Source organism: Rousettus aegyptiacus, unplaced genomic scaffold, assembly GCF_014176215.1.
Source record: "Rousettus aegyptiacus isolate mRouAeg1 unplaced genomic scaffold, mRouAeg1.p scaffold_m13_p_16, whole genome shotgun sequence".
Lineage (NCBI taxonomy): Eukaryota > Metazoa > Chordata > Mammalia > Chiroptera > Pteropodidae > Rousettus > Rousettus aegyptiacus.
Window position 1 is genome coordinate 26,824,458 of NW_023416291.1, and position 23,878 is coordinate 26,848,335.

The following is a 23,878-nucleotide window of genomic DNA, read 5'->3' on the forward strand; positions in this document are numbered from 1 at the left end:
CCTGCCTAGCCTATGTGATAATTGTTGTCATATACTTCTGCATATGTTATAAAGTTCACAAAACATTTTTATTGTTTTTGCTTTAAACATTCAGTTATCTTTTACAGAGTAAAAATTGAGAAAGTCTTTTGTATTTACATATTTACCATTCCTGATATTCTTCTTTTGTATAGAATCAAGCTTCTATCTATCTTGTATTATTTTTCTTTCATTTTGAGAACTTCTTCCTTTATCACTTCATGTGCAGCCCTGTTGGTAATTTTTTCAGCTTTTATTTATTTAAAAACATTTTTATTTCATTTTCATTTTGAAGGGATATTTCCATCAGATCTAGAATTATATTGTCTTCTGGTTTGCATTGTTTCTAACAAGAAACACTGTGAATGCAGTAGCAACTTTCAGAATATATTTATAATAATTTGATAAAATTGAGAGTATCACGCAGATAAAGATCACTGAACATAAATTTGTAGTAGGTTAAAATAAAGTAGTCTAAAGATGTGATCTTCTCATGATCTGACTTACATAAGAACAGAATGCAGGTTGCCAGATGAAAAAAGCTACTTGCCCTCCCCCTTAGATCGTCCTCACTTTAGGGGATAATGAATAATGAATGAGTGGAGAGGGACTGTATGTGTTCCACTGATACTTTTCTCATTTCGGGAGTGGAGTGAAAAACTGATCTCTTTGAATTTTTATTTTTGTTATGGCAAATGCAAGGTGGGGGAAAATATTAATGTACAGTTCACAAATAACATGTGTCTTAAATGTCTTTTTTTGATTTGCTAAAATGTAAGTTCTCAGGTAATGTCCATAATGTTTGCCTTTGGTAAATGTTCATAATTTTAAATTAATGTTTTAAATTTATTTTTTAACCCAGTTTGTGGGTTAAAGTGAGCAGATTTTTGTAGAAGCTATTTTGAAGACACAGTGTTATGGTTTAATTGCAGTAAGCAGAGGTTAAACAAATGTGCTCATCATAAACTGTTTTGTAGTCTGACCAGAGTATTACTAGTTCATAATTTTGTATGACAAATACTACAAATGAAAAGTGAGTTGACAGTTTTTCCAAGTAGCATTTCATGTGAATTTCTGTTAGTGCAAATAGTAATTTATTCACTATCTTATGTGACTCTTCATTTTTGAGAAAAAAAAAAAAAAGAACCAACAACAAAAAACCTAAAGGAAGCATATATTTTTTAAAAACTTTTTAAGGTTTCCTGAAACATTGCTCTCCTGTTTGAATTATAATGGCATCTAATATGCTAGCTGTGTAAAATCATACTACAAAGAATCTAGAAAAAAATCTGACTATAAATGAAGTAAGATTTCAGGCAACATGTTATGGATAAGCAGCTATTTTCAGGAAGATTTCTTTTTATGAATGTTAAAGCTATAGAATATTTTTTATATAAAATTTTTCCAACTGAAGATGAATATCCTATTGAAAACTTTAACAGTCTGTCAAAAAAACTGTAAACATAAAAGGTTTTTAATGTAGTACAAATAGCTATTGTATTGATAGGTTTGTGAACCCATTCCAAGAGTGATCTTGTCAAATTGCATACCACATGAAATTTCTGTGTCATTTTGTGTTATGTTATGAAAGTTATTTTAATTAGCGAAAGAAATAAATTAACATTGAGGTGATTTTCTGGGACTAAAATTTATCTCAGCCTAAAATATACTGCATCTTTTTGTGTAGCCCACTTGTATTTAGGTTTGTAATGCATATATGCTATTTATTTTTATTGATTAATGTATCTGGAAAAGCCATTACTGGGCACATATTTTGCATACTGCTGGTTAATGATACACATGGTTCAAACCATTAAAATAATAAACAAGTCAAAAATAAATTGTGCTGACAGTGGGAGATTCAGGAAAAAAAAAACTTTTAGTACCATTATTAAGTATTTTAACAACCAAAATATCTTTACCTTGTAGTTCGTAATCATTTTTTGCCCTCTTGAGTGCTATAATATGTAAATTCTATTCAAATAATGGAGATCTATCTTTTTTACACTCAATAACAGATTGTACCAATAAAATTGGCCAAGTGTATAAATTTTCATTAATATGCTAAACATTGTGTTTTCTTCACAGTCTCCCATCTGGTATGTGGTTTTTATCAGGGCCTTAGGAGTCATGTTTCAAATCTCATAGATTCCTTTAGTGCTAACTCAACCCCGAGACTTATGTAATAGATACTTATTTCATAGCCCTGTCTATCCATCACATTCTAATTGTTGAAATGTTGGTGAACACAAACTATTCCTATTATCCCTGGTCTAATCCAGCACAAATTCACATTTTAAACACCTCAGCTGTACATTCTTGTTTTGTCTCAGCTCAATTTGCTGAGTTCCTTCTCCCACTGCTACTAAAAATGATTTGCGGTATGAACATGAAAGTGCTGGCCTTAGCCTTCCATAGTGGGGAAGACTCCACTCATAGTCCCTCGCTCAAAGAAGCAATAAATATTAGGCACTTTTTTTTTTTTTTTGGCACTAATTTGAGGCCCCTTAATTAACCAATGTTGGTTAGCCAGCAACTCGCAGTGGTAAAGTGATACAAAGGGACACCAATTATGTGTGGTGGTACCTAGCCAGACTTCAGACTAACTCACTCCAGGATTTGGGCAAAACTGTATGGGGAGGATTGGTCTTAGGAAAATGAAAGACAGTAGAGATAACCATGAAAGAGGGACAATATGGGCCATGAGTGAGGAGTGATTAGAAGTTTCAAGTACTACCTGATTCTTGACACATTTCCAGTTCCATTTCATGTGCCTACTCCAAACACCTCTCCCTACCTTTTAAAGGGGACTTTTTGTTGAAACCTGTATGTTGAAACCCAAGTATAACTCATTTAGTTTCATGCTGAAATTCAAGAGAATTAGATTTTCACTTTGGACAAGTCAGCCCTGAAGCTTCCAGCTTTAAATATATACAAAATTATTATTTTCTAATTTTTTGTTTGTATTTTTTAATTATTTTACTCTTAATAAGAATTGTTGACTTTGTTTTAGATGCTGAGGACATGTTCACTTCCAGATCTCTCAAAGCTGTTCAGAACACTGATAGATGTTCCTACTGTAGAAGATGTACGTCAAGACAATCTTGAAATAGACGAAATTGAAGATGAGCGCATTAAAGAAGGACCTTCTGATTCTGAAGACATGTGAGCATGATATCATTAATAGATAGTAACATTAACAGGATTTCTGAATTTATGTATGTCCTAGAGATGGTAATTTACCTAGATAGTTTTTAAAAAATGATTTGTAGCTAACTTTTTACTACTCCTTTACCCTTTTCCAACATTCTTAAAGTAGTCATACAAATTTTGATATGTATATCTGCCTCTTAATTTCACTCAAAGAATATAAGAAAATGGTTTCTATTGGTGCCCTCTATCTTATTAACCACTTTGTGCCCAGCACAATGATTTGCACATGGCAGGTCTTAATAAATATTACATGAATAAATATTAACACCACCACATAATACAAGAATTGCAATGGAAATTTGTGAAATTCTATTCTACAATTCCCCGGGAAGATGATCCGAAAGATCCACCTACATCTGTCTCCTGCCACGAATGATTTCAGAACCATGGCACTGGGGAGTTCGCAGCTAGAATGAGTTGTTTGGTTTGCATGTATATGTATGTGCTTACCTGTGAGTTCTACGTGTAACTTAATTGCTTTCACAAAATTCTTTTATGATTCATGGGGAACATGAAATCTAGGAGAATAATTTAACCATCACTTCTGAGAGAGGTGGGACATGATTGCCCTTTAAACAGTAATTCTATTTCACCTTCTTTGATGCCAGTGAACCTTCTCAGCTTCTCAGATAAATGTTACAAACGTTTTAGGGAAATAAAACCAAAGTACCCTGGAATAAAGTGTTTCAGAAGGTACAGTGTGTTCAAGTCACTAGGAAAATACATTATTACAAAATTTTAGGATTTGTATGATTTTTTTTTAACTTTATTTTCCTCTTTTTACCTCTGCCATTCAATAGAAAGAACTTGTGTTTTGCTTTAATTGAAAGCATTCTATCAGTCTCACAATTTTTCTCCTATAATATTTGAGCCAGGGCTACTACATCTGGTACATTTTATTTTGTCTTTGTTTTTCTTAAACCTTGCCTCTTCTTCTTAAATTTCTAACCAAACTTTTAAAGGTTGCCTTTTCTTCTCATTTTTCATAGAGTTCTATAGAATTTTGCTGGTGCCCTCAAAATTTGCAGGAAAAGTTACCTTTTTAGACTTGTTTTCAACTGCTTGGCTATGGTCATTAAGCACTAAACTTTATGTTTTTATTAAGCCTGTTGGAGAATACAACATTTCAGCACCTTTATGGTTGACAAAGTGCTAGTATCAGTTTTTTCTTCAGAGGTTTTTAAAGTCATGAGTTGTTATCTGAGAGAACTACAGCTTATTTGTGGCTTGTATTCTTTTCATTACAAGTTGAGAGTATTTTATTTAAAAATTTAAATTAGAAGTCTTTAATATTTTTAAAATTTGAAAATTATTTTTAAAGTTCCTTATATCTATATAGGGAAATTTCACTTGATGTTTCTTTGGGGAAAAATAAAACTTTTTTTAATGCAAACTTTACTCAGGGTTGTATAATAAGAAAGTTTACTAAAAAGTGAATTTGGGACCAGGTTTTAAAGCACCCGAGACAAATTTTTGAGTGTTCATTTCCTAAAAGATCTTAATCTTATATTTTTCGTACAATGATAGACTTAGCGACCCTGCTTATTTTACTGCCATCTGTGGAGGACATTAATTCCTCTGGGCTTGCTACTAGAAGATTTCATCAACAGGTTATAATATTTAGTCATTGTAGTAATGGTACGTAGCGGCTGTGCCTGGTACGTTAATCTTATAATTAAGTTAGATGCTACTCATAAGATGATCCAAAAAATTAGTCTCTCTTTCTCATTATAATGAAATGTTTTGCTTTTCTATAGCTGCTACAAAGTCAAAATGTAGGAGTTTGTACATATAAGTACAACATAAAGGTAGTTCTACATTAAAACATTATTTTCTTTTTCTGTTAATGGAAATTTTATTCAACGTCACACAATATCGTTTATATTTTAGTTGTTCAGTGGATATTTGTGTATTCAATTAGAGTGTATACTTTAAGAAAGGCCTTAATCAGCTCTCATGTTTGGTTTAGCAAATTTTTACATTTACTTGCCATGTTAGGAGAAAGAAGCAAGTTAAGAGAGATAACATTGATGAGTACATTTCTTGGATATTGTAGAAGTGGTCAGAAGACCTAGATTTCAATTCTGTATTTGTCATTTATTTACTGTGTGGCTTTGAGTCATTTAAACACTTTGATTCACAGTTTCCATGTCTCTAAAGTGAGTTTCGTCTGAATAAAATCTAAATAATAGGATAAAACTGCTTAATGAACTAAAGTACTATGTAAATGTATAATATTATTTGCATAAATTAGTTCATTTCAGCATCTATAATCCCATGAAAGTAAAATTAATATCCTGAGCAATGCCTTGGAAACAAGATTCCCCAGTGAAGATTATTATGGCTAATGTATTCTAATTACACAGTAAAATCCACCTATTATATACTTTAGAAATATTTTCAAGAACAAGCCTCTAAAAGTAAGATTTCTGGTGACCATTTTATTCACTAGCTCATCTTGTTAACCTGAACATGTAATTCCCTAAGTGTTTTCATTTCTGAGAGTTTAAAAGGCCCAGTGAGAATTTATATGGAAAGCTTTTTATGTAGTGTACTATTATTTTAGATCCACACCAAGATTTTGCTGAACTTTCCAAGTTACATAAAAGGAAAGCATTTGAATATTAAATATTTATTTTGGAAAGCAAGTGAAAAACCTCTTTAGTCTGGCCTCTGAAAATATTGACGTTTTCTTTCAAAATTTAAGCAACTAATAATATTTATAGTTACATAATTCTCTTTGGCAAATTAGGACCATTTTAGACAAGTTTTCTTCTGGCTTATGTATTCCAGAGTAAATGTCATGTACCTTATTTATCAACTGTGTTAATCTTCATTTTCTATGTTAAAAACTAGGTTTTTTTCCGATTTCTTTTTATCTACTATTAGTACTTTTAAGAAGAAAGGAGTGTATGCATGTTAAGTTGAAGAAAAATTTCAGCATAAGGTAAAGTTTTGGTAATGTTTGGTTTAATTTTTTAAATTTCAGTGTTTTTGAAGAAACTGACACAGATTTACAGGAGCTTCAGGCCTCTATGGAGCAGTTACTTAGGGAACAGCCTGGGGAAGAATACAGTGAGGAGGAAGAATCAGTCTTAAAGAACAGTGACATAGAGCAGACTGCAAATGGGACAGATCTGGCAGATGAGGATGACAATCCGAGTAGTGAAAGTGCCCTAAATGAAGAATGGCACTCAGGTGTGTGATAATAATTGTGGGCCTTTTTATATTTCAGTGAGTTACAGATATCTTAAGTAGAGTATATTTTTCTGATATCTGATATGAACCATTTCCAACTTTAAATAAAACTGAAGTATACTTCTGTGCCTTTCTTTTATTCATTCTTTTTCTTTTCACACAGATATTCCATTTCTTTCCCATTGAATTATGGAAATGCTTTTTTGGAGCATTTTTATTCTGTTTCTTGACAGGATAGTGTGCATTTCTTGGCTTATTCTTCTAGTAATAAAAATAATAACTTAGTTTTCTTAGCACTTTATGTTTGCAAAGAGCTTCCACACGGAGTGTTTAACAAGCAGAGTTAATACTAAAAGCAGTTTTTAAAACCTTGACACTTTTTTTTTGTTTAGAAACTATTTTTTGTTCTAGCATTTCCTTTAAGATGCAGAGAAAATTTGTTTATTTCAATAACTGTATTTGGAAAGTGGAGCTAATATGAAAAGGAATAATTCTTCAGTAATTCTGTCTTTTACTAGAATTTTTCAAAATATGTCTGGCATATATAAGACATAAAACATTGAGCACTTATAATACTTTTTTAGGTGCTTTGCCAGAAGTTTATAGTATGTATCTTAGGTTGTCTACCTTTTGTGTGCTTTTTATGTTTTGGCTCATATTTAATAGCAACTTTTTAAAAATATTTGTTATGTTGATTGCCGTGATGCAGAACATATAGTTGTACTTTTTCCATTTTATACTTAAATTAGTTGACATCCCTAGGAAAGCTTTTAATTCTACCTGATTTACTGTTTATGTCTATTTAAAAAGATTTCCAAAGTAACATTCTTGTTAAAACAAATTTATATACATATTGATTACCTATATAAATAACAAATTATAGTGATAAAAACTTTATATTTAAAGTTCAAATTAGTCTATTTTAATGATATTCACTTATAGAATTTTAGTCTGTTAGAGTAAGAATTATTTAGTCTTTTCAATCATAAAATATCTTTTTATCTATGTTTTTTAGATAACAGTGATGGTGAGATAACTAGTGAATGTGAATATGATAGTGTCTTTAACCATTTAGAGGAACTGAGATTTCACCTGGAGCAAGAAATAGGCTTTGAAAAGTTCTTTGAGGTTTATGAGAAAATAAAGGTAAGTAAAATATCAATTAAAACATTCAACTTTGAAATACACTCTATTTGAATTACTCACACAATGTAAGTGATCTTTATTAGTCAGTAGATTTATTATAAATAATAAAGTGTCCAATCAGAAATAATATTTATATTTGGAATTTTGGTATAGGCTATTCATGAAGATGAAGATGAAAATCTTGAGATTTGTTCAACAATAGCTCAGAATATTTTGGGAAATGAACATCAACATCTTTATGCCAAGATTCTTCATTTAGTTATGGCAGATGGAGCCTATCAAGAAGGTAAGATTTCCTCACAGTCCTATGTTTTAAATGAATGTGCAAAAACAAAGCAACAAAGCAATGGATATAAATTGATGAGCTTGTATCAGAAGCATTTTGATGAAATCTGTGTTGGAGCTAGCTATAGGTAGTACTTTTAAGCAATTATGAAATTAATTGTGTCCTATACTTTTACTGATTCTGTCATATACTTTTATTGACTTAAATCCTTTAAGTCAGTATTTTTATTTGAATAAGATTTTTTAAAAGGCTCCTTATTGGACAGTTCTAGAATTTAGAATACTTTCTTATCAAGGATGTAGTATTAAACTTTTAGGCAGATATGCTTCAGCAATATGTAAAGTTTTTCATAATAATACCAATGTAATATCTTCCAGAATAAGTAGATCATTTATCTACAATGATTTGAATGTAAACCATTTTTATATTTGGAAAATGTTTACCAATAAAATCACTCAAAATATGTTAGGACTTTATTAAAAGTTATTAAAAATTAAAAATGGTTTTCCTCCTTAAATTTAGTTAAGAACACTAAACATGGAACCAAGAGACTGGTATTATAGTCCTGACTTTTGCTGGAAGCTAGTAATGTGACACCAAGTTATTTATTTTGTGTTAAATTTTAGTTTCCTTTGCTATAAAATAGATGATCTGCAATCTAATGTACTGTGATTGGTTTTCAATGTGTTTATTGGGTACTTCTTATATGCCTAGCACTTCATTACTATAGACATTAAAACACATAATCTTTGCTCACATGTTATTTACAGTTTCCTTGGGAGATGAGATATAAATATATGAGAGAAAGTGTAAAACTATGTAAAATGCTCATTCCAAAATACTTTTCAGTGCATAGGAATTAGAGAAAGGGGAGGTTGGACCTTGAAAAATGGAAAGAAATGTAGAGAGCATAATTTGTGGGGAAAGCGGAATGAACCATTAATTAATCTATATTAGGATTAAATTGACCATATTAGAAGCTTCTTGTTGAGAATTAGTCTTTTTGATTAGATACTGTGAGTGTTTAAAATACTTAGAGGAAATCAGTGAAAACTTTTGAACTGAAGTTAAAGTTCAGTCTAGCAGCAGTATTCTAGATAGTTTGGAGAGTACTAAGATGGAAATAAGAGGGTCTGTTTTTTATCGATCTATTTGGACATGAGATGATGAATACCTGGATTTAGTGTTCATAGGAATAGAGCTGTTAAATTCAGTTCAAGTATTTCAGAGCAAGGCTTTTTATGAAAACATTGCTCTTTTGACTCATGAAAAACTAAGTTTGCTAAAATCAAATCTAAGAATTTTAGGGGGGAGAGGGAAGCAGCTTTACAGTTATGTAGACTTATTTACATTGGCCATTTTTCCCTAAAGTTTTATGATACAAAGCTCAGCAAAAAAAATGTTTTTTTGAATTGGTTTAATAGAAGTAAAAGTCTTGTAAAATTCTAATAGTTCTTATTAAATCAAGACTAGAAAATATTTAATACAATAAGTCCTATTATCTTATAGCTTCAAAAAACACTATATTTTCATTACTATTCTTCTCCATAGAATAACTGTCAAGAGAAAGGGTCATTGGCAACAAGTAATGAATTGAATGCAAAAATTCTTTTTTATAAGTCAGTTATTAGTGCTGCCTTCATTTTTTATTTATGGTTTTCTTTAGCTCCCTTAGTAGTTAAGATTATCACAAACAGGCAAAAAATATATATATAAGGTTTCATATTTATAGTGGTTGCTATGAAACCAATCAATAGAAACTTAAGGGAGCCCTTTTCTATTAAAAAAAAAAATTGTTAAAGAACTATAAAATAACACCATTTGGGGAAAATGTAAGAACAAATATGTATTTGTTTCTTTAATGTAGAGATACAGACTTATTCTAATGAAGATGTTCCATACACACAGTATCTTGAAAGTTCTCTTTCAAAATTCCACTGACAGCTTTATATACCAGATTCTTTGGATTGTCTTTCTCGATGCAAGTCTTTATTCTGGGAGCATTTAATTTTCTTGGAAAAAGCTTAAAGTTACTTAAAATCAGGTTTAGTGTATGAAGATAAATAATATGAGGTCTTTTTAAGCACCTCACCATGAAATAAGGAGCCTAAGTTTTTAAAATAAATATATAAACCGATTCTGATTATTTTGAATTTATTTCCAGAATATTTATCAAAAATTTAATTACTTTAAAGGTATGACTTGTAGACTAAAATTGAAAATTTAAAATGTTATTGCTTAATTTTAACTATAAATTTTCATAATATTTTGTTTCAAAAAAATGTTAAGATTGTATTGAAAAATATATACAGTACAAGATTAAATTAAGAACAAGTATTTGGGAAAGTGAACATATCAGGCAAATGAGTACAAGCAATGTAATATTAAGCCAAGACTGAAATAAGAATACAAAATTCATGTTCAAATGGTCTCTACATTTTGTGAAAATACATCACAAGTTTGGTGCTGATCTTTTTAGCAAAGCAGGAAACCTAATTAAATAAATGAGTCACAATGTTCATGAGACAAAACATGTCAGTCATTCAGAGAACAGCTATTTTTGGTAATGAAAGAAAGGAAAAATTTTTCCATGATTCTTAAAAAAGAGGGGACTATGGTACAGTGTTCCTCAAACTTGGATAACATGTCACTTCCTTTAAAGGGCATAATTTTTTTTCAGACTCTAAGAATCTAAGTTAATTGACCTCAGGGGAGAACTAAAGTCTTAGTCTTCGAAAACGTCAGTTGTAAATTATTACTGTGAAACAGATGTTTTTTCCCCTTAGTATTAAAAGATTATTATCATCAAATTGAAAATATAAAATTTAAACATTATCTGGAACTTTCAGTTTCCTCATTTTATTGTGATCTCGAACCCCATTTTATAGAACAGTATTTTAATGTTCTGAAAAATATCCTCAGTAATTTTTACAATATTTGGATGTCACGGGGTTCTCTTTCTTATAATATGGCATGCAGTAAGTTACTGGCCTAAGGCTAAAAAATGATTCCATTTAAGTAAATATGTGGACAGTATCAAACAAGTTTAATTCATATTCAGACGTTTTCATCCTGCAGGCAGTTTTCCATAAGTATTGTTTCAGTACAGCTTTTCATAAATAATCAACAACAGTGTGATTGGAGTTCAACTTTGCTTGACAAGTATCTGAGGAACATTTTTTTTTTATATTGCTCCTTAAGTGGAAAACTATTAACAGTCAACTGAGCCATAAGGTAGAATTGACATGACACCCTCTTTTGAAAGCTGAGTGGCTTCAAAAGGGTGCATGCCTAAATAGGACATTTCCCCTCCAAAGCACCAACAATCGGGTGAGACTAATACATTCCTCAGGAAGCAATATCAGGTTTTCTCTACCATGCAAATGAAAAGGGGATGAGGACCCTTAAGTTCTGTATCATAAAGCCTGGCAGTAATTCCTTCAGCCTAGAAAAAAATATAAAGGAAAAAAGCCAAATGCCTATCCTGGAAACCTTTTTTTTTTAATCTTCTGAAAACCCCTAAAGCATTAGGACTTATCGATATATCAACCTACTAAACTGTTTTTAAAATGTATATTGAATTATTTCAATAAATTAACTTGTTTTATATTATTAAATGTAAGACAGCTGAATGTTTGACAATGATTGGATTTAGAAGAACTAATATTTTAGAGCTTTTCTAACTGGAAATACTTAGAACCCAGATTTAGAAGGAGTATAACTGGACCAATGGTAGAATGGCAGAGGCCACCAAGCCCTCATGTAGAGCATTGAGCTTAGATTATTAAAAAGGAAGTACATACCTTTATTCCACATTTATTGTAGATAGAGTATTATAGTGTGTTTATATAATGAAATTGTATACAACAGTTAAAACAAATGAACTAAATTTTTATCTGTCAATATGGATATGCCCCACAAATATGACCAATTGAATAAGTAGTACATAGTACCATTTGTATAATGCTTAAGAGCAATTTTATTTCTGTGTGCATATATGTAATATAAGTTAAAAATATATATATTGGAGGGAAGGATACATATCAGTTTCAGGCTACTGATAATGCCTCTGGGGAGGGAGAGAGGGCAATAAGATTGGAAAAGGGTATTCTCCCTCTAGTATGATTTTCCTTAATAGATCATCCAAACCAGTATAGCAACAAGTTAACTTTTACTTTAGGTACATGTATATTCGTTAGTTAATTATACTTCTCTATTTGAAGCACTTTGTAATTATAAAAAATAACTATAGTACAGAATGATAAGGATAACATTGGAAGCAAAAAAAAATGTACATTTGCAGAAAGTAATAATCCAGCCATCTTGGAAGAAATAAAGGTGTCAGGATAATTCTTCCTAGGGGAAAAGACATCAGAGCTTGATTTTGAAAGTATGTGTACTTATACACAGAGAGATGCAAAATATTGTATTAAGGGAACTATAAACAATCAGTGTTATTAAAGCATAAATTATGGAGATGCTTAGGGAAGATAGGCAATGAAAGTAGGTAAGGCTAGAAATAAGGCCAGATAATGAAGGGCTTTGTAATCCAAGTAACGGCACAGGTTCTATCCTGAGACAGTGAAGGGTTTTAAGCAGTGCAGTGATTTGAGATGACACTTGGACTTCATTGAAAGGTCACTTTTGCTAGAGTGTGAGAAATAGTGACTATTATCTAAGATTAAATTAAGTGCTGTTTAATTCATTGAAGAGTTTTTCTATAATAAAGAAAAATTTGAAATAACTATAATGCCTATAAATAGAAATTTACAATAAAATGTTGAGAAATAATATATCATAGATATGTTTATGTCAATTTTAATGGTTGCACCATATTTTATGAATATGGCATTATTAATTATTGTAAAATTTTCATCATACGAAAAAATTGAAAGAACTTTCCTGTTATCACTCATATACCTACCACCTGATTCTGCCATTAACATTTTATAATCTTGTGTTATTACTTATTAATCCATCTTTCTATTATGTGTTTAAGTAGAAAAGCTCATATCTCAAAACTATATTTTGCTTTAATTTTTTAAAATATATTTGTATATGCCTTAGGAAAAGATCTGGGAAGATTTATGTAAAATTATTAGCATTGGTTATCTTTCTTTACAGGTGACTTGTGCTTCCCACTTTTTTCTTTATTGTATTGTCTGACCGTTTTACACTGAGTATGTGATATTATAATAAAAACTACATTTAAAAGTACATTAAAGCTTTTTCCTTTAGCATGAAAAAGAATGAGTTTTTTTCTCATGTAGATACATACAGTTTGGTTTGCAATGAAGTGAATTAATTTTTTTTCTTTTTTCTACAGATAATGATGAATAATCCTCAGAACATTCTTTAATCCTCAACTGTATGAAAGAATTTAAATTTGGTTCATCAGAATAACAAGCCTCGGTGGGGAATGTAGCAAATTTTTATAAATGATATATCACATTTAAGATAGGCATGCTAATTGCATGAAAAAGATGGACAAACATGCCATATTTCATTTAAGATTCTAGTATTTTATCCATTTTATTTTGTTTGTTGCATTCTATAGTTGCCTCCTACAGAATATACATAACCTAAGCATAAGAGACATTGATCCAGAACTGGACTGAATGGTGTTGAAGAAGATTTACTGTGCAGTAAGGTAACTTTTACTTTCAGCAAATGTCTTTAGGTTCAAAGAATTACTTTTGTTGTGAAAGACATGCCTGTGGTTTTTCATTTAAGTATTTCAGTTTGGCCTTTTTTCTGTCCACTTGTTTTCATGGCCAGCAATTAGGTATTAACTTTCTCAAGGGCTCTGTTTAAATCTTTACATTTTGAAGATGGAATTTTTAGCCTTAAAGTTTATATTCAACCAGTATGTCTCCTGAACTAGCTCAGTGGAAACAAGCTATAGAGACAGTCTTAGAAATCGTTGAAAGTTTTGATTACGAAAGAATAGCAAAATATATTTCCGAATATTCAAAAAGGTAGTTAATTTTTTTTTTAATGGCCAGAACTAGGAATATTATACTTACCAGTTGGTCTGTGAATTATAACATCGATCTAGAATGTAGCATAAAATTGCCCTTTTGTTTTTAACTTTCATGCATGTGCATCACGAGTATTAGGACATTTAAAAAGGAGAAAGAAATTGTTTCTATTTTGACACTGACAGTTTTCGTAACTATTATTCCAAAGGGGGGGAAATGTTTGCCTTTTTATTTCCATTATGAGAGAATTTAATTAGATCATTAAGATGATAGTCACACAGCTTCAATTGTAATATGCCAGGTATTACATGGTTTCATTAGAGATGTCTGAAGTCCAGATGCTTTTAGTAATGAAAGCAGAATTTTTGAAACTTGATTGCAAAGCAGCCTATTCCCATAATCTATAATTTGAACAATAAAATCTTATATTGCAGCACTATCAGTACTATGCTAAATTTATTATGTATATTCTAAAACTAAATGTTTGATTTTTATACATTTGTCTATTTTGTGATATTACTATTAAATTTTTATTATCTACCTGAAGTACACTATTTATTGTCATATATTTATTATTATTACTATTCTCAATAGAATGCTTTTACATAGAGCTGAGGACACATATTTCTTTTACGTGATGATTTTCTTTTTTCTTTTTTATGGAAGAATATTTGACTTCTATCCTTTAATTCTCCATCATCCTGGAAGAAGAATGACATGGGGGAGGGAGGTATTTTAAAATTCTTAACCAATTACAACTATTAGAAAAACAAATAAGAGTATTATACAGTAGAAAAAGTTGTTCAGCCATATTTCAAAAAGATGTCATATATACAAGAATAGGAGTGACAAATAGGAGTGTTCTTATGGAAAGATTATGCCTGTGGAGGTGAACTGTAGAAGTATTTATAGATTCAAAGAATGTTAGAGCTAGAACGGGCTACCAGGGTAATTTAGTATTATCTTCATTTAACAGACAAGGATGCTAAGTTTGAGATGAATGAAATCACTTGTATAAATGACCAGAATCAGACCAGTTCAAGGTCTTACATTGTGCTATTAGATGCACATTCTTTTAAAATTTATCTCTTCAAGAGAGTAAAAAAGGATAGATTCAATAGAAAAAGTATATTTAGCATTAATGCGTTAAGAATTCAACAGAGATTTCTTGTTTCTGGGAGCAGCACACTATTCTAATTAACCTTCTTGCTGAAAACAATTTTTTAATGCTAAATAAAGTTTTTTTTTTTCTATTAATTTAACATGTATTCTACCTGTTATCCTTTTATTGATAATGGAGCTTTCAGATTTTCTGTGTGTGTGTTTAATATACACCTAAAAACATGGAAGAGGTGAGAAGATGAATTGCAAGGTAAAAGCTTTGGAGAAAGCCTCAATTCAGGTATTAGTGGAATATTAGAGTGATAAAAGACACTTTTGACCTAAGAGTATGTTCAATACCTCACACTTAGTGTAGTGAGCTTATAAAGCAGAGAGGGTAAAAGACCAGGTGTCCATCCAAGTTGGAGAATCCTATAAGAAACCCTACATTAAGAGGAGACACCAAAAAATTGCATCCTCACAATAAGGGAGAACTAAAACTAAACCCAACTCAAACTCAGGGACTATAGGAAGAGAAAAGAAAGGACGAAAAAAATTCCTGAGAAATTGTGGCCACAGACTAACCTTCTTGAGGTTTGTATCTTGACCACCAGAATCTTGGTGGGCTGGGGGACTTTAGATACAAACATGACTTGAGGTACTTCATGAACCTGGCAGAAACTATTCCAGTACCTCTCTGATGGAGGGTACATTTATTTTGTGTCTTGAAAAACACCATAAATAAAATTTTAAGGGTGATGTTGGACACAGAGTCAAAGTTACATTAGTACACAAGAAATCAAGGGAAATAGCATGAACAGGATCTGCACAGACTTTAGGTTTGGAATTTTCAGAGATGTATTATAAAACAATTATACTACTGTGTTTAAAAAGTGATCAATGGACTTGAAAATATCTCCAGGGAAAGAACTACTGAAAAGTGATGTAGATTTGAAGAACCAAATAAAATTCATTTATATGAAAAAAAAAACAACCAAAAATTTAAAACTCAATGAAGATGCTTGACAGCAAACTATCCATGGCAGAAAAGAGAATTAAAAAACTGGAAGAAAGTATTTGTAATATAGCCCAGAGAGAGAAATAGATGGAAAGTATGAAAAAGAAGGTATGAGACAGATTCAGTGAGCATGTCTAATGTATATTTGATTGGAGTCCTACAGGAAAGAATTGGGTAGTTATGTGGAAAGGGAAAGCTGAGAATTTTTCCAAACTATTGGAAGGCACCAGTCTACAAATTGAAGAAGCCCAGTGAATTTCAAGCAGGATAAAGTAAAAGAAATGCATTCTTAGTGTCTTCAGAGTGAAACTGGAAAAATCAAAGACAAAAAAATCTTAAAAGAATTTGAAGATAAAAAGGCATATCGCCTTCAAAGGAATGTTAAAGATTAGTTGGACTTTCAACAGTCATAATGGAACAGTGGAATGATATCTTCAGTGGATCAAAAGAAAATCATTGTCAATCCAGAATTATATATATATATATATAGCAAAAATTGTGTTTCACAAATGTATAAAAGTGAATTCTGACTTTCAATACTGGTAACGATGAAGTAAAAGAGAAGGAATTTAGCTTTTTACCTTTAACATACCTAACACTGGACAAAATACATGAACCTATTTTTCAAACAGTGAAGAACAACAAAGAGCAGTGATCTGTGAAAGAAGGGAAACAGATGAGGTAAGCCCTGTGATTGCCCAAGGTTACTACACAGAAATAGCACGGGGGTCAGGGGACCTATATGAAACCTATGGTTCTCCTTAGATGGAAGAGATGGAAGTTAGAATTTAGAGAGGTGAGAGCAGCCATAATTTGCAGGGCAGAATACCAGAAAGGCGAGAGCTGCACAGAAGAGCTAGACGATCCCCAAATATTTGGAAACACATTTCTAAATGACTCATGGATCAAATGTGCCCATGAAAAGGTATTTAAAATTCTTAGTCATCAGGGAAATGCAAATTAAATCCACAATGAGATATCACTGTACACCTTTCAGAATAACTAAAGTAAAAAATTAGTGGCAACACCAAATGCTGATAAAGGTACAGATACTTGATTACTCATGCAGTGTTGATGGGAATGTGAAATGTTACAGACACTTTGGAAAAGTTTATTAGTTTCTTATAGAATAAATATCCAACTACCGTATGATGCGGATATCTCAGGCATTTATCAAGGGAGCCATTAAAAGTTAATTGTCACAAAACCTGTACAGAAATATTCATAGCAGCTTTATTTGTAATAGCCAAAAGCTATAAACAGCCTAGAGGTATATCAGCCAATGAATGGTTAAACAAACGTGGTACATCCATACCATGGAATATTACTCAGCAATAAAAAGAAACACACAATTGATACACATAACAACGTGGATGAATGTCCAGAGATCATAATAATTCATTTTAAAAAGCCAAACACAAAAGATGAGATACTATATGATTCCAGATATAGCAGAGACAGTTTTGAAAATAAAAAGGTGAATGTGCTAGCTGTACCAGATATCAAGAATTATTATAAAACTATACTGATTAAGATATAGAGTAATAGTGCAGAGAAAAACAGTTATACCAGTGGAATAGAGTAAAGAACCCAGAAACAGATTTATCTATAAGTGGATACTCGATTTGTCACAACATTAACACTTCTGGACCGTGGAAAAGTCTTTTAAGTGGTACTGAGACAATAAAGTATATAGAAAAGAAAGAAAAGAGGAAAAGGTAAGGAGGGAGGGAGGAGTAAAGAAGAAAACTGGACTCCTAACTCATTCCACACAAAGGTCAATTCTAGGCGAAATATTAATGTGAGAAATAAAACTTAAGCTTTTAGAAGTCAACATGTCAGTATGCCTTCTGGACCTCAGTGTAGGGAAGAATTGCTTAAGTCCAAGAGGGTTAACCATAAAAGAAAGATTGATAAATTCAAGTACATCAAAGTTAAGAATTGCCATTCCTCAAAAAGACACCATAATGAAAGTGAAAAGACAAGGTTCAGAGTAAATATTGTTGACTGATCTTTAGAATATATGGCTAGTCTCATTGATAAATAAGAAAATACAAAGAAACCACAATTGGGAAAGCCATTACACACCCATCGGATTAGCAAAAATTAGATGACTACAATTCTTGGAAATTTTGCGGGGCAAAATAAGCCTTCATATGTTGTGATAGTATAAATTGGTATAATCGTTTTTGGAAAACAATTTGACATTGTCTTGTAGAATGTTGAAGATATACATATTTTATGGCCTGTATTCCAGTCCTAGGTATCTAACCAACAGAAATGTGTGCATATGTTCACTAGGATTCATGACTGAGAATGCTCATTGCAGCACTGTTCTTAGGAGTCTCAAATTGAAAGCAACTCTAATGTTTATCAACATTAAAATAGATAGCTAAATTGTACTATGTTCATATGAAGGGATGCTACATAACATTCAAAATGGACTGATTTAGATAGGCAATACCTTTTATCACTTCCTGGACTACAGTTCCTGTGAAACATCTTCATGGGGTTACCAGAGTCCCATAGAGAAATCTGGTTTGCAGAATGTTAGGGAAACTTAACTTCCTACAAGCAATGCAATTTTCTAAGCCCTACTCTAAAAAGTAGTTTTGTCTCCATTTTATATTGGTTTGAAAACACCTTACTTTGCAGTATTTTCATAACCCCATTTCATTAAAATTCCACATACTCCTTGCCCATGGACATAAATATTGTAGCAATCCCTGTCCCATGAAAAACAAGTTATTCTCCTGTCAGAAAGACAAGAGGAATAAACCTACTAATTCGGAGATGTTTGGAGCAGAATTCTCCTCTAGTTATCTTCTTGTGCTCTCTTGGCATCTCATGACATGCAGCACTTACCTAAGGGTAGTGAAAGCTTTCCTAGATAGGGCTGTGTGCTCCTGAGACTCCGGTATCAAGCGTAATCCTTAGGCCCTAAAAAGACTGCCTTGTACTTCATTTTACATAATCTTCAGCTTTAGTACCCACAAATAACTCCTACTTCATTCTGTGTCTTAAAGAGGGAGAATATGTTTGGCCTTGAGCCTGGAAATATAAAGAGATGTTGCAGATCATCCTGTGGCCTTAGGTAGAGCATCTATCCCTGTCCAAGCAACTATGAAAAGAAATGCAGTATATGGAACATAACATGGCCATTCATGATTGACAGTGAGTAAGGGAAGGTCTTATACTGGGAGATAGAGAACAATTAAAGCAGGCTCAAGAAGACAAGAGTACAAGCAGGTTTTCAAGGAAGACGATATGTTTAAGTTTTGACTTAACTGAATTTGAGGAAAGCCACATGAAATTGTCCTGTTAGTAGATAAGAGTCTGCCTTCAATGTTACCCAAGATCTTGGATTTGGCCAAAGGATTACAAAGGCATTTACATGTGAATGTATGACCACATATACTAACTCTAGAGAAACAAGTTACAGAATTAACTGAGACCAACAACTTGCTCTAATCAACATTGTTAATCATGTTCAGGCTACGAGCTTTTCTTTGGTTTCTGTTAACATGTTGCATTATTTTTCCATCCTTTTTCTCTATTTTATCTATATATGTAAAATTATATAATTTCTTTTGGAAGGTCAACTAGAGATGAATTTTTAACAGCATTTGTATCAAAATATTTTGGCCTTTATTTTTTAGTCTTTTTAAAAAATCGTGGTATAAACACAACGTGATCTATGTGTCTAATTTTCAGTTATAGTTGTTACAGTAGGCACTATACTATGCAGCAGATCTCTAGAACTTATCTTACATAACTAAAACTTTATACTTGTTAAACAACAACTTCCTATTTCCTATTCTCCCTGGCCCCTGGAAACCACCATTTTATGTATTGCTTCTTTGAGTTTGACTGTTTTTGATACTTCATATCAGTGCAATTATACGGTATTTGCCCTTCTGTGACGGGCTTATTTCACTTAGCATAATGGCCTCTGTCATCCATGTTGTTGCATATGGCAGGATTTCCTTTTTTTGATGCCATTATTTTTTAAAGATATATTTGATGGTTATAGAATTCTAGTTGGTAGTTTTTCTGGTACTGTAAAAATACTGTTTGGTGTCTTCTGGGTTGCCATTGTTTCTGAAAAGAAGTCTGCCAACAGACTGCCTGTATTGTGTCTTTATTCTCTGGTTTCTTTTAAAAATAACACTGATTTTTAAATTTTTTATTGTTACTTGCTTTGATTTCATTTTTTTCATGTTTTTTTTTATTCTTGGAATTGAGTTTCTTGTATCTGTAGGTTCATAGTTTTCATCAAATGGAAAGGTTTTGGCCATTATTCCTTTTTTATTGTGGAAAAATATGCATAACAAAAATTACTAATTTAACCATTTTTAAATGTACAATTCAGTGGTACATTAGTTATGTACATTAGGTACGTTCACATTGTTGTGCAACTATCACCACCATCTATCTCCAGAACTTTTTTTATCTTCTCAAATTGAAACACCATGCCCATTAAACATTAAATCCTCATACTTCCCTATCCCCAACCCCTGGCAACCACCATTCTTCTTTCTGTCTCTATGAACTAGCCATTATTTCTAAAAATGTTTGTTTTTCTTTCTTGCTTTGCCTTCTCTCTTTCTGGGACTCCTAACATATGTTAGGCCACTTGACATAGTGATGGAGCTTTGTCTCAGAAAAGCTCTCTCCTCTCTGATACTTCGCCCTGTGAGATCTAGCCTCTTTGGCCTTCTTATAGTCCCAGATCCATCTCTTCAACTCAGCAAGGCTACAGGTTGCCTCTCCCTGAGCTGCAGCCTGAAAAATCTGTCTAGCCTTTAAGTTGGGGCTCTTTGACTCCTATCTTTGGGTGTCACTCTATTGCCTCATGTTCAATGTCTGAAAATCACTGTTTCATATGTTTTCTTCAGTTCTTTAGTTGTTTTATGGAGGAGGATACATTCAATCCCTGTCACCACATTTTGGCCCACAGCTAAACTTTCCTAACTTTATAATTTGTTTGCTTAATCTTTGCCTTGTTTTCAGTTATAATCCTATAAGGTCAAACATCTCCATGATTTTTTGAGTTGCTTTCTACAAGTTTTTATTTTTGTTCAACTTCTATTTTCTAATTGTCATTATGATTTCTTCTTCTACCTATGAGTTATTTAGAGTTGTGTTTTTAAGTTTCTATTTTTTTTTTTTTTACTATAGTTGCATTGTGGTCAGAGAATATGGACTATTTCAGAAGTTAGCAGTATTTTTCTGTAAAGAGCCAGATAGCATATAAATTAAGCTTTGTGGGCCAGTGAGTCTCTGTTATTACTGTTCAACTTTGCCATTATAGTGTGAAAACAGCTGTAGACAATTCCTAAACAATGACAAGTACTTATTCCAATAAAACTTTATTTAAAGAAGTAGGCAGTGAGCTGGATTTGGCCCATAGACCATAATTTTCTGACTTTTTTTCCTATATGATACTACCTAGTTGAAATTTGAGATATGCTTTTACCTAAAAGAATGTGCTTTCCACAGAAGTGAGATCAAAGTTCTATACACACAGTGCGTAAACTATTAATTTAGTGTTATTCATTGTTTTTATCTATTGATTTTTATTGACTCTGTCAATTACTGAAAAATTGTGAAATTATCCCATTATGATTGTTTTGTGCATTTCTTTTTGTAGTTTCATTTATTTTTGCTTTATATATATTGAAGCTACATTATTAGGTGCATATCATTCTTATAAATTGAACCTTTTATGATAATATAGTAATTTTCTTTTGAAGACTAGTAGGCAAAATTCATATCTAGAGGTAAAGAACATTAGTTAACTGTAAAGTAAAAGCACTCCTAGAGTAAATTCTCTCATCTATATTGTCTTCTTGGTAAATTGGAGTGGCTCATTCCAACTTGTAAGATCCAATTATTAAATATATAGGATTTTTATAAACTGGTTGTTAGAACATTGAAACCTAAAATCAATGGAGTGAGAATATCTATATCTTAGAGCTTGCAAATTCTACAAATCAAGGCCTTTTTTCTCCTGAAAGCCAGTATGTCAGCAAACCACTGAGTCTAATCTACTCTTTAAAACTTCCATTGAATTTTTTCTCCTTTAGGTAAACTCCTTTTTGAAATGGAAACATACATATAGACAAGTGCCAAATCTTAGTTGTTCAGCTCAGTATTTTTCAAAAAGTGAATATATTAATGGGGCCAGCATGCAGATGAAGAAAGGGAACATTTCTGGTACCCTAGAAGTCTCTCATTCCGCTATTACTCCTCATGAGTAACCTCCAACTTATAACACTGCAGATTTGATTTTTCACTATATGTAAATGGAATCATATGATATGTACTCTTGTGTGGCTCTTTTTGCCCAATATTGTGTTTGTGAAATCCATGTCGTTGCACTTAGTGTAGTTTATTTACTTTGTTCATTCTCATTGGTATATTCTATTATTAAAATATTCCACAGTTTATCTGTTCCACTGTTTGGATATTTTCAATAGATCTGTAGTGACCACTCTTCTGCACATCTTCTGGAGAACATATGTATGAATTTCTATTGAGTATATACCTAGAAATGGAATTTTTGAGTCATAAGATATGCATATGTTCAGTTTTAGTAGACAATGATAAACAATTTTCCAAATGGTTGTACCAGTTCACACTCCCTGCAGTACTGTATGAGTGTCGCAGTTACTCTACATCACTGCCAACATTTGGCTGCAATTAGTTTTTAATTTCAGTTATAATACTCTTTACTTATATAGTTCCGAATATGTTTGAAACTGTTTCAAATGTATTTGAAAGTTGGAAGATATACATAAACTAAAGATAGAGAACTTGCGTATAGTTCGTAATATTCAAGAAAATATACGTTTTAATAGTTGTTTCATAGCTAGCAATTTACACTACCATCTTTTATGTAAATGTACAGGCTTAATTTTTATAAAAATCCTATGAGGTCAAATAAGTGTATTATTATTTTCCTTTTATAGAAGAGGAACTGATGCTCAGAGCATCTGTGATGTGTGCACAAGACCAAGGCAAAGCTAGACTCAAACACAGATGTTCTGAGAGGTCATCCTAAGTGCTTTCCATTTCTCTCGCTGACAATTCATATCAGTGGGTTAAAGAAAAACCCAAAGTACCAGTGGTGCAGAGAAGCTCGATTCTACTATCTGACTTGTTATGGATAGTAAATATAATTTTTATGCACATATTTTGTGTATAACATTGATTTGCCAAAGACTTTGGATCCTCAGAGTTGAACAAGATATATGAAGGATGTCCATCTCCTCATCATATTTTTTATTTAATGAGAGAGTCATGGGCATATGTATACAAATATGACAGACATGTATGGAGTATTTGATAATCACAGAAGTAATTAGAATAGAGATTGAGTTTGGAATCTGTAAAAAAGTCCATACAATTAACTCAACAAAATTTTTGAGTGCTTATTGTGTGCCAAGTCCTGTTCGACGCATCGGGACATAGCAATAATAAGATAAGCAAAGCCTTACTCTTTGGAGTTTAGCTTCTAGTGGGGGCAACGGAATCAGCAAGCACAAGTATAGTAATGTAGATATAATCCCATTAAGATAAATGATAGAATAAATTATAAGAGTTGTAAAGCCTGGCAGAAGAGAATCGCCAGATTTAAAAAATTATTTTTACAAGGGCAGGAAATTTATTTTCCAATTTAAAGAATAATAGGTAGATGAAAATGGGGTTCAGCGTGAAGAGGGGAGGATCAAACAGACATGGACTGAAGCAGGCAGGATTTCTGGGCTGAGGGGTCAGCAGAAGACAGAAATAGATGGCTAAAGGATGATGATAAGCAAATGAACTGAGATGAGAAAGTAAGACTTTCCCAGCATGAAAATCAGTCTCATTAGCAGTCCCTTCTTAGAGAAGAGTTTGCATTGCCTGCCATGT

General features: G+C 31.9%; 1 protein-coding gene across 5 annotated transcripts in view; it reads left to right on the plus strand.

Moving 5' to 3' along the window:
* NEK1 (NIMA related kinase 1) overlaps positions 1-14,287 on the plus strand; it is a 125,366-nt gene extending 111,079 nt beyond the window's left edge. For all 5 annotated transcript variants that reach the window (XM_036233608.1, XM_036233609.1, XM_016148191.2 and 2 more), the window contains 5 exons: positions 3,032-3,183; positions 6,221-6,429; positions 7,445-7,575; positions 7,729-7,861; positions 13,188-14,287. In XM_036233608.1, the coding sequence (XP_036089501.1) occupies positions 3,032-3,183; positions 6,221-6,429; positions 7,445-7,575; positions 7,729-7,861; positions 13,188-13,201 (639 nt within the window). In that variant the 3' untranslated portion in view covers positions 13,202-14,287. The remainder of the gene's footprint in view (positions 1-3,031; positions 3,184-6,220; positions 6,430-7,444; positions 7,576-7,728; positions 7,862-13,187) is intronic.
* The last annotated feature ends 9,591 nt before the right edge of the window (positions 14,288-23,878 follow it).